This window comes from Triturus cristatus, unplaced genomic scaffold (genome assembly GCF_964204655.1).
Source record: "Triturus cristatus unplaced genomic scaffold, aTriCri1.1 SCAFFOLD_230, whole genome shotgun sequence".
NCBI classification, from domain to species: domain Eukaryota; kingdom Metazoa; phylum Chordata; class Amphibia; order Caudata; family Salamandridae; genus Triturus; species Triturus cristatus.
Window position 1 is genome coordinate 937,810 of NW_028187659.1, and position 12,453 is coordinate 950,262.

The window sequence follows — 12,453 nt, forward strand, 5'->3', positions numbered from 1 at the left end:
CTACATGTCTGTGTAGTGGTGGTGGTGAGTGTGGTGTGACTGATAGCGGTGCATTGACTTTTTACTGCATTTGGAAAATGCTATGTTGCTGTGTGTGTGTGCTCAGTGCTCTCTGGCTCAAATTCGAAGCTAAGTGGAGGTTTGGTGGGGAGGGCTGCTGTTGGAGGTAACTGCTGGAAACAGACATGATTTATCCATGCTGCCTCTAAGAATCTTCCTCCTTATGAAGATTAACTTTTCTCCTTGATTTTTCAATATCCTTTTTGTTTTTCGATCTACAGGCCATTTACCCTGCACCATACTGGAAAAACAACTCACACTTACCTTACCAAACTGCATATGCCAGGCACCCAAGATTGACGGACGGACAGTCCAAGAGTAATGCTGAGATGCAACTCCCAATTTGGCAATAGAGTATAATTCTGTGTTGCTTATGTTTGCTTTTTTGACTCCTACATATATTTTAATTGTATTTGCTATTTTTCAAAGCGCGGTACAACAGAACATAATGTATGTAACTTGGGTCTCTCTGGAGGTAGATAGACAATTGCATAACTAATATACTGCCCTGTAGTAGTCTAGTGCTACTCAACATCGTGCATGCATTTCCTTTTCCTCCCATAACAGATTTATGATAGTCGGCTGCCAAGATGAATGTGTTGTCCATGTGTAGTGTTTGTCTTTGTCAAACCTATCCATTCATTGATCCTCTAACCCTCTTCCCCTGGGCTGTGTGATTTATTGAGGTGTGACTAAATTAAATTTACACCATTCATTGATCACATTCTTGCTGGGGAGGATGTGGTGAAAGCAACACCAACTCAAGGCAGGGCGAGGATCTTCTTCTGCTCTAAGTATATAGCCCACACTGGCAATATATGAATTAAATTGCCCACCCATGCACAGAATTCAATATTCAATTTTTTTCTAGAGGAACATAATCCGTCATAACTTATTGCCAGCATCATTATCCTTCCAGCACTAAAGGTTACGCTTGTCCACTTCATAGCTCGAGTCAACTTCAGTTTATAACTTGTACTAGGCTAGTCCACCATTCTATTTTATTTTACTTTAGCATTGCTTGTCATGGTTTCTCGTTTGGCAGTCTTCTTTTTGTGAACTGTACTTCTACTAGTCGTTCTCTAGTCTCCCTCAGCTGACTGTCTCTTTTTTTGTGTGTAACTGCTACTGTCTACTAATACCACCACCATGGCACCTTGGGAAACTAAAACATCAAGATGCAGCCATCGCTTCGCCTAATCATCAATCACAGATAAGAGAAGAAGTGTGGGCTAAGCAATAAATCTACATACTATGGAAATTAATTAATTCACACACCCACACCCTTTCCGAGTCCATAGGGGCTATAGTTGCAGATTGCATAGACTAGAAGAAAAGAGTAGTAGGATAAGTGAGGGTACCGCATCTATCTGTTGGTGTGTTACACTATATCAGCACATTTAAAAAATTTAACCATGTATAGTAAGAGTAAACCCCCGTAAAAAGATTTACATCATATTGTAAAACTATACATGTATTCCCCTAACACATAAAGCTATAAATGTCCACAACACCTGGCCTACCCCCTCTCTAACCCCAACCAATGTCCAACGAAAGTCCAAAATCCAATTGTCCATAAATAAAACCCCAATCCAATTTCCCCAACTCCCACATCCCACCCTTTCCCCAACAGGTCCCACTCTCACCAACCAAACAAAAGATTAAAAATGGGGCAAGAGACTGAAAGGCCTAGCGGCGGGCTAGGAGTATGATCATCCTCTGTAGGCTTTCAAAACGCTCCTCCTTCCAGCTTTCAAGGCGCGCCATCCTAAGGAGCATGCAGTGGTGAAATGTTTTAACGGTCACCGCCAAGGGGGTAGTAGCAGTAGATGAATAGTGGTGGCGGGCACCTGCCAGACCACGATGCCGTACCACCGGAGGCACTACTGTGGCCAGGCTTGGGCCCAGGGTATTGGAGGCTGCATCTGCTGCCACCTCCTCCTCCTCCTCCAGGACCACCAGCCGCTGATATTTATCCATTATGGTGTCCAGCTTCCTTTGCCGGGTCCTGGCTGCTCTCTCCCACCTTTCAGATTGTGGATTGGCAGGAGTAGCTATATCAAGAAAAAAAAAGACAAATTGTAACCAGTACTCTTAGCAAAACAGTAACACATCAAATGATTATATAATGGCACAGTAACACTAGCAGTACCTAACATACCATTTGTGGTATCCACCTCGATTCCTCGGCCCCTAAGATTTGGATGCGATTAGAGTTTCAGGCAATAGGCACTAAAGTATGGCTATGGAGTAGACAAGTATTCTTCTTCTCTCTCTCTTGTTTAGCTAAATTAATCTTGTAGGCATGCCAGCTCAGCTTGCGCAATTTGCACCTTAGACAGACATACTCGTGTGTGGGTCGCAGACTTGCATTACTTTACTACTGTCTGAAGGTGGGGCAGCTCTTCTACACAATTATCTCTATTTCTATTATGGCTGTCAAATGGCAAATGCTCAATTTTACTTTCATCTTGACTAGTCTCAACGAGGCAGATGAATAGTTACTTTCAATGATGATAAATGGCACAATGTCACGTGAGGTACTACTTTGTAACCATGCAGTTGATAGGCCACCCATGGCTGACACTGTTGAAAAATGCCATGGGCAGGGAGTGGGCCTCGGAGGGAGGCAATTGATGATGGATGGGTAGGGTACATAATATCATGTTGTGCTTGGAAACTACTGTGAGTCAACTGAGTAATCCTAAATACAACCTCAAACCTTTGAATCAAAAACCTTGATAAGGCATTCCGTCACTGCTGCTGGCTCACCCTCTGCAGCTGCCGCATCAGTTCCCTGAAGGCTGGTGCCGCTGGCCCAGGCACCGGTGGTCTGTACGCCAGGAAAAAACATTACACATTTTTAAATGGCATGGCATATATAAGCCTCCTTCTGTTAATTTTATTTCTGTAGCACGATTGAAAATACATGGACCACACACATCACTACAATTCTGGTATAGACTACAGAGCACAGTATGTCCTATCAAAAATAATAATATCCGGTTTGGCATTTTGGTGCTGGCAATTTTTAAAATGCTTCTCAAGAAGTCAACCTGTAAAGGACTGGGCTGAGTGGCTAGAGCTATTGGTGAATCTGAGTTTTTGAAAAGAAATAAGAGTGGGCAACTGGGTGGACAATCAGACCTGGGGTCTTCTTGGTTAGAAAATGTAAAGGTGCCATCCTCAATCCTCATTACTCCCTTCCGGTCATGTTGCATAGTAATCAGTTCACCATCAACTGCTGCTAATATATATAATACTAGGCCTAGATTAGAAGAAGACACAACTTTGGAGTGTCCAACGTGATTATGGCCACTCTTGTTGGACTCATTTTACTGATTGTGCATGAGAAAGTAAAAGAAAGCCTTCCAATTCTCAATCCCATCTCGACAAAAATGTGTAGAATAATACCTAACTTGGGCATGCAATCTGCACGGCAGAGTAGTAGTACTAGTAGTAGTAGGAGCAATGGGTTCTCAGAGTCTTATGGTACCACCACCAGGCAGTACACAAAATATACAAGAGGAGAGGGAAAGCCGAATAGAAAACCAGAAGAAAGCAAGTTACACACAGACTAAAACAGACAGAGGCAGTTAGTGGTAAAAATCAAAATACAGACACTAGAAATATAAAATAACTACATTAGTGAATAGGATAATGCAGGGATAACAAGAATTTAGAAACAGTAGATCGATCGAAGAGGATTTTGGAAAGAGGAGAATTAGGAAACGGAAATAATAGTTCAGAATAAGGAGCAGTAAAGGTTAAGGAAATATATATATGATATAATCAACAGGAGGACTTACTGGGGCCAGCAGAGCCATCAGACGAGGAGCGTTCCTGCTGAGAGGCACCTCCAGCTCCCACACCCACCTTGGACGATCTCGTCTGCATCTCACTCTTGCCCCTGGATGCTGGTGATCATGTAAGACATAATGAAAGAGACAAAAAAATTATTGGTGTTAAATATTAAACCGCTCCAAAAAGATTATTTGGAAGGAAACGGCAATTGCAATAACATTGACCTTTCATACAAACAAACCGATTCCTGACTCCTACACCTACCTAACCCGCGTATTCCAAAGACTTTGGAATGAATTGCAAAAAAATGATATTTGCTTTTAAGTTCTGATCTCATTCGCAAATCGCAATCATCTCAACCGCCTTCGACGGGCCAATAAGTCTGCATTTAGTCTTATGCATAGCTGGTCGCATGCATATTGCATACACCAAATTGGTTGGTTGCTGCTACTTGCTAGTCACTATACGAACTACAAAACAAAAAGGTTACGGTCTGCTAAATTATTACTAATACTACTAAGTAACTAACTAGCTACCACTATCTTAGTGACAAGACAAAGGAAAGGAGTCTCCCTTGTTTGCATTACCTAACTTAAATTATTTTATAATCTGCCCAAGCGAGTGCAAAGTTCCAAATAAAAGTATGATTAGGGAACCTGAGCATGAGCACCTGTCTAGAATAATGATTATGTGACATAATATAAGATTTTTAAACGTAAGTTACCTGCATGTGAGCAGCAGCATTCTTGCTACTTGGGAAAAAAATATTATGCGCAATAACAGAGAACACACAATAATAATTATAATTGGCTAGTCACCAAGTCCCGCGACCTCAACACCTAGCAGGTACTGCTCTCGGTCCAGGATGTCGGACCACCGGTGCGTCAGCTAGTTGTGGGAGTGCTGTCTCCAGAGCAGCGATACACTGCCCGGCGTACTCTCTCCCACCTCTGATGGTGCTCCCGGAGCCCGGGCCGAGGCCTGCCACCTGCTGCCAGGATTGAGGGGAGGTGGCGCTGAATAAAAAACTAAACAGAGCTGCCACCTCCACCTCAGAAAACACCCTTTCTGGGCTCCGCCTTCCGGAAGAAAGGTGGCTCCTCTCTGCCACCTTGGCCCTGCTTTCTTTCTATGCCATGATGCTGGGGGGCGATGAGGCGGAAAGTATAAATAATGATAGGGAGAAGAAGGAAGGAAGTAGGAGTATAGAGAAAAATAGTATACAGAGCAAAACTCACAAAAAAACACACAAAATATACACTTAAGAAGAAAGAGGAATCGATAAAAAGATCCGAAAAAAAGTTTGGTGAACAGGATTGGAAAGATTTAGGCAAGATTGAAAAGTAGGCCCTAGCAACATAACAGAGAAGAAAAACATGATGGCCTTGCACGTGCGTGACCACGTGGTGAAGTTTGCGCAATATTTTGACCCCGAACACGCAATCCGCGTTGACGTACGGAGGGAAATGTCATGCAAACCGGTGGGATAAGCAACTCCGCCCGCTTGTGGAATTCCGCTGCAGAGGTTTTTTGCAGCTTTGCGGAGTTCCGTGTAGTGCCGCTAAGCAAACTCCACCCAGGCTTACTCAAAATCCCAAATCATAAACCAGTAAGAGAGTCTTTGAAGCAGCTTCACTGGCTACCTGTTGATGCAAGGTTTACATTTAAATTACTTTGCATTGCATATAAGGCAATAAAGAACATAGGCCCTACCAAACTTACATGATTGGTTCTCTCCTATGTCCCTGCCAGATGTTCAAGATTGTCCCAAGAACACCTCCTTAGAACTTCTAGAATTAAAAGAGGAAGATGGGGTGGAAGATCATTTGCACATCTGCTTCCAAAATTATGGAAAGATATGCCCCTCGGAATGAGACAACTGGAAGAGAAAATCACCTTCAGAAAAAAACATGGTTATTTCCCAGTAACTTCTTATGTGGCATAGTCACCCTGTTCAGTACTCTCATCAGTGCTGGGAAGCCCTCGGGTAGCCATGCACTTTACAAATCTTAAACATAAATCTTAAACATATGGTGAGGCAGGTGATATGGATCCCCCTTTTCGCTTTCTTCGCTCTTGAAGATGAGAGAAAGTAGCCTATCAGGGTCAGCATTATACACAGTCCCCAACAGAAGTGGGCACATAGAGGGTGTAGTCACCCTAAGGGTAGGTAGCCCATTGGCTACTACCTGGCACTCCCTTTAATGCTACTAAATTTAGCATTTATGCAGCACCCCTGAATCCTGAACTTCAATACCGGGGGACTGAAATAGACACAGAACAAAGAAAAGCTGCTGAACCTGAGAACGGAGTGCTTGGACTGGAATTTCGGCTGTGACCCAAAGACTCAACAGTTTTGGAATACTGTCTCATCCTGATCCTCTACAAACCCCAGGGGACCTACAGCACTACATCAAATTGCCTAAGAACTCCCTTGGAGTAAAGGAGCTACTCTTCTACAACCGCAGCCACCGAACTGCAGAGTCCAAATCTTTGGCTTGCACCTCTTCAGTCCCACCGATGCCGCAACAGCCCAGGAGAAAGTGCTTGTACTCTGAAAGGTCAAATCTGTTTCCTCACCGAATTTGGAGGCACCAGGATCAACCAGAGCCATACAGCACTAACCCTGGAGTAATGGACGCCCTGCATCCAAGATCAACCAGGAAGAGCCCAGACTGGACTCCAACTGCCCAGGAAGCAAGCACCCGTTGAGGGACATCATTACCCCTGAGAGCCACATCAAGAGTGGCCCAGCTGCATGAAAATTGTCTTCCCAAGGTGTCAGCCCCTAACCCCGAGGTGTACTATGCACATCGGAGCCCAACCGACCAGAACACTCTGCACCCACCCCGCCCAGCCTGTGTACCGGCCTACCGACTATGCTCCAGTTATCCCAAGTCCTTTGCATCCCTAGTTTCCTTTTGGGAGCCCTCGGACTTGCTTGCAAGTTCCTCTGTGCAGCCTGTCATTAGGTGGCTCCCCTTCTTTGTAGTGTGCTAGCTACTTGCTTCCTTAGCACCGTGCTCCCGGTTAAATACGGGACGTTCCAGAGAAACTGCTGGTGGAACTTTGAACCTTGGCTCCCTACTATTCTGATTACCAAACCCCATGCATCCAAGTGCTCTGTATTTTATTACGACTTGCTTTTACCTTCCATAGGAAATCATTGTGCGTTACAGCGCACCACTGCACATTACCTGTTTTGCTGTGAAACTTGATAACATAGTGCACTATATAGACAACCCGCCTCCTACAACACTCGGATGAGAGGCACGCATGTGCATGAGTGCTGTGGGTTATTTGAAGATGGATCATGTTGAAGTCTTCCATCCGGGGTCCACACACCAAAACTGAAGCCTGTTTTTACTGCGCCTGGTATTGAACAGGCATCCTCAAATGATGCTGACATCAGCGTTTTGAGCCCATGTGAACAAAAGAAAAGGGGAACAGTATAACTGGTGGCAAATCAGTTGGATGCAATATCTGCAATCCTGGCACCTGGTTAGAGGCGCAAGCATCATCTGCAGTCTGGGAGGCTGTACATGGCATGGAGACCATCAGTCAGGATACACTGACAGTCTGTGAATTCAGTGCCCCTGACACAACCCCTCCCACCTGCACTGTGATGGCTACCAGCAGACAGCTTGTCTACAAATGCCTGAGCTTGACATCTCAGCACGGGAAGTGGCAACCCACTCTGACGGGGTTTTGGGTAAATAAATCATGAAAAACCATCTAGGACCTGCAGTCAACTGTGAGAACAGATCATTGACAACTAAATGTGGTCTCAGGGTACCCACAAGATGCTGAAGATGGAACAAAAATTATTCATGCTCTGAAAAGGAGGGTGCACAATTGTGTAGAGTCACCGCAGACATAAGCTACAGGAGGCAAACCAGCACCCTAGATGGGCTTGAAGCATGCATGCCAACCCTCCCGATTCAGACTGTAGATGGCCAGTTTCAGGCTAGTATCTCGCCTCCCAATTCCTGCATGCAAAAACCCGATTCCTCCGCGGGCTTCAGCCGACAGGGATTGGTCTTGTGTGTTTAGGATGCCCCTAAGGGGTGCCACTGTTGATTCTAAGTCCATCCAGCAGAGCACATCCACCATCCAGATGCAAGAGTACGAGGGCTTGAACAGCAATTCTGAAGTCACCTTCTGGAAGAAATCGTTTTACTTTCTTTAGACGAGAGACTGTCTTTAGTCATTGTAGGAAGCTGGCTTGTTATATAGTATACCAAAAAGAGGTATGCTGAGTAAGGAGACCAGGTATGCCTAATAATTGGACAGTGGCTTGCTTTAAGAATTCCAAGGTCCTCTCTTTGTGGTAGTTTGGTCGAGCACCGTTAGACTTACCAGAGCAGAGTGCTAGACATTTGTTGCATACTCAGAATCAATAAATGATGCACACACTCAAAAAGGAAATCCACACCAATTTACAAAAATAACACATATGTTTACATATATTTTAACACCAAGAACTTCGTAATTGGGTAAGTACTTTTTCGAGATATACTTTTTACAGTTTTTAGCAATGTTATCAACAGTCCGTTTTTACAAAGTAAGGCTTTCCTATGGAGAGAAGAACATAAACTGCACACAGATAGTTGCAATAGGAATTTGAGGCTACACTTTTGGTCTTGTGGAGTTAGGGGTTCAAGGTCCAAGTTTCAGCAGCAGTCCGGTTTTACCTGCCCTAGTGAGTCCACGTGCAGAGGTGCTGGACAGGTTGGTGGCCTTGCGCACTACACCATATGTAAAGATGGAGCCACTTAGAAATAGGCTGAAAAGGAGGACTTTGGGACTAGTCAAGAAGCTCCCAATGGGGGTTCAGATCATGAGGGTCCTGGGAGAAAGGGGGAGCAGTCGGTGCTCATGGATCCGGTCCAGGCAGCTCATGTGCACAGTGTTTTTGGCTGGCTGGCTCTCGTGCATCAGGACGCTCATGGTTCGCTGTTTGGTCCTGGAAAGGGGGACAAAACAGGATGGGGAGCCACTCTTGCTGCTGGCATCTGTGGTGCTGATGTCCCTCATTGGCTAGTCGGTCTTGGAGTTGGTGGAGTCCGGAATGGACTCTAAACAAGCTTTGGTCGCGGCAAGTGATCAGGTATTGGTGCAGGGAGGCTCGTAGGGATCCTGGTGTCTCCAAACTTTGTAGGGAGATGGATCTGACCTCCTTAAGTATGCTGACCTGCTCCTGGGCTGCTCTTGCATCGGTGGACCCAGAGGTCAGCAGCTACCTCAAACCGGATGGCTTGGTCGGTGCCTTACTAGGATGACTCCGTGCTATACACTGGAATATAAAAAAAACAATAGGTTTGTAAGAAGAACCCTCACCCACCAACCTGGTTGGTGGCATGCTTCATCATTGGGTTCCCAGCTGGGCTGCCGAGTGCAACCCAGCTGTGCTTCAACGCCTGAATTTCAGCGGAGTGGGTTTTGGGTGTGAAGGATGCTCTAAGTGGTGATGTTAAAAAAGTCTCTGGGATCCCCCATTGATAGTGTTTATTCCTGGGGTCCTAGGGCACAGTTAAAAACAGATAGGGGATATTGTGAAGATGAAAATTGTTCTTCATTATCCCCATTAGCTGGTCGACATGTTTCAGTCTCGTATTCAATATTGAGGCTTTCTTCAGGACCATAGAGATGTGAAAATGTGGCCACGTGAATTTTTTCTGCACACCCGCTAGGGTGTGTTGACTGCATGCAGTGCTGTTGCCGTACTGATGGGCGCCACTGTCTGGTTAAAATCTGGAAGACAAAGCACAACATAAAGGACATACACAACATAAAGCAACATCTTTGTGACTGTTGCTTAGTAATTACCTTGTCAGGATTAAGATGATGTGCTTGCAACTATATTCAAGTGCAATCTGTGAGTCGATCTCAGGATTCATAAAGAACAGTCATTCACACATGGACATGCGACATACATGTAGTGTATGCACATTTGTGCACAGTGATTAGAGCAGACATGCATGTATCATAGTGAACGGTAAACATGTGCTGGCTTCGAACCAAAACTGTGGTTGGAGCTCTAGCCATAATTTGCTGTGTATTACTAGCGTGCCTCCGAATGGTAAAATAGACCTAGGATTGCTGGTCGTGAAAGAGGATAACCTTAGTGCATGTGCATGCATAATCACTCCATGCTTAATAAATGCACACTCTATATCACAAGCAGAAAAAATGGCAAGAGGTAAAGCAATGTCTTTCACCAGCTAAGTAAATTAGGTAGCTGTCATGGATCCTGGAGGGGGCGGACTCCTGTAGTCACACACTGTTGAGACATATGTGGCACATGAGACATTAAGTGTGGACACAGTGTCCGAAAGACAAAGGGGGCGCGTGGAACTGGACCCCGTCCGAGTGCAAATAAAAGACTTACTTCGTCAAGGCTATCCGCCCGCCTACGTCACCTATTCCGGTCCTGACAGGATCCTGATGGTGACTGAAGGCAGCGGCTCCCATGCTTAAACGCTTTCCAGCAGTGGCTTGCGTGTTCCAGCGTGTGATGACGTGGTTACGCAACATGTGATGCATTATGCGGGTCACTATCATGTGATAAACTAGAGCGCTGACTCGCATCTCTAGTTAGAAAGGCGGAAGAGACTAATGGTCCAATCTCCGTGAACATTTATTTTTGAGAAGCGGTTAACGAGGCATTTTAGGTGGCGTGAAGCCTGTTTTTATGGTATTCTGTTCCATCAAGGACATGGTATAAACCTGCAGAAATATTTTTTGAATGTTTGCGAAAATGTACGAACACATTTTTCAAACAATTATGGAAGAGCCATACTTGGTGTGCTATAGCAGCATAATTTGTCGTATGATATGTAAAACACTCAAAGTGTCAGAGTGCTGATAGACTATCAAAAATATAGGGATTGAAGTACACTCTGTTGAAACTTGTAGGGATCCGTTCAAGATTAAGATGGACCAATTGAGGCAAAGTCAAAAAGCATGATCATAACACGAACAGCTTTTTGTGGGCTAAACGTAATTTATATTAAGAATGTTTCAAACATAAATATGGGCACAATAAAGGTTCTGCGTGGGGTTTTAAGTAGACAGGAAAGATGGCGCTCTTAACAGATAGCAGTGAGGTAAATAGTATGTAGAGAGTAAACACAGTGCTACCAGGTCAGGGGAAACCCAAACAACCCCTGCAACATGTGGGCACGGGTCCACCCTGTAAAATTTAAACTGTCTTTCAATAATATTCGTATATTCAAACAAGAATGATAACAGGGTCGACACCAATGAAGGTTATTTTTTTAAAAATATATTGTGGATTTTCTTTAAAGAGCAACATCAAAGGAAAACCAGCCGACACGTGTTTCGTCACTCGGGTAATTGCCGGTGACTCTTCAGGGCTGAATAGACATCAAAATATACGGGATCGTAGGACCGGTGATAATTCTAACCCGGTCCGAGCGGGTCTGAGATAATCGGGAGGCCAGTCGTGGCGAGATGTGACAGAGTGAATCAAGGGGAGGACGGATAGGTTCCTTCCCCATAGATCGGGCGTGCTGAAAGACGGGCGGGTGCAACCGTCTCCACAGCTTCCTGGGTATTGAGTAACGAGGTGAGTCCATCTCACTTTTCCGGACCACGCCAAGCGCCAGAACCCCTGGCCCCCACAAATGCCATGACGCACGACATCGCTACGATGCCAGCACCCTCCATGCACTCAACATCGGATGATCACACACCTGCTTCCTGGCCACCCCGAAACGCACGCAAGGACCTTTCACCTGAAGGAACTGCAGCTTCACCGGCATCCGAACCGCAAATCCACCCACCAGGAAAGAACCCAACCACCTCAGATGCATCCTTCCCAACACCCGCTCTGCCCGCAAACACGCCGTTGAACTCTGGGACCTACTCGACTCAACCTCCCTAGACGTCGCCTTCCTGACGGAGACCTGGCTGAACCCCTCCTCGGCACCCAACATCACCATAGCCATCCCGGACGGCTACAAGATCACCCGCAGGGACTGCACCAACAGAGTAGGAGGAGGAATCGCCATCGTCCACAGGAACACTCTCAGAGTCTCGACCAACACCGACGACACCCTCAGCACCACCGAACACCTGCACTTCCAGATCCACACCGATCCCAATACCACCCTCAGAGAACCCTCGTCTACCGACCCCCCGGACCGCGACCACAGTTCGGCGACTCCATCGCCGACTTCGTCAGTACACAAGCCCTCGCCTCTACAGACTACATCCTTCTCGGGGACCTGAACTTCCACCTCGAGAACAGCAACGACCGCAACTCCGCCACCCTAAAAGACAACCTCGCCAACCTCGGACTCAGACAATGCGTCACAACGCCCACCCACACCGCCGGTCACACGCTTGACCCCATCTTCTCCGCAAGCTCTCACGTCTCCTTCAACCACACCACCGAACTCCATTGGACCGATCATCGCTGCATTCACTTCACCTTTCGGAAACCTACCACGCACAACCGCATCCAACAGATCCCCCGCCACTGCTGGAGCAAAGTCACCGATGACCAGCTAACCACCACCCTCGCCCGGAGCCCTGCCACCGACCCCACCGACCCCAACACCG

The 12,453-nt window shown here is 46.0% G+C and overlaps 1 protein-coding gene across 2 annotated transcripts in view; it reads right to left on the reverse strand.

Annotated features, from left to right (window-relative positions):
• Nucleotides 1–277: 277 nt before the first annotated feature.
• Nucleotides 278–12,453, reverse strand: part of LOC146770977 (uncharacterized) — a 69,835-nt gene continuing 57,659 nt past the window's right edge. For both annotated transcript variants that reach the window (XM_085640380.1, XM_085640379.1), the window contains exons 2-4: nucleotides 3,870–3,977; nucleotides 2,833–2,893; nucleotides 278–2,114 (exon numbers count right to left, since the gene is read on the reverse strand). In XM_085640380.1, the coding sequence (XP_085496506.1) occupies nucleotides 1,750–2,114; nucleotides 2,833–2,893; nucleotides 3,870–3,977 (534 nt within the window). In that variant the 3' untranslated portion in view covers nucleotides 278–1,749. The remainder of the gene's footprint in view (nucleotides 2,115–2,832; nucleotides 2,894–3,869; nucleotides 3,978–12,453) is intronic.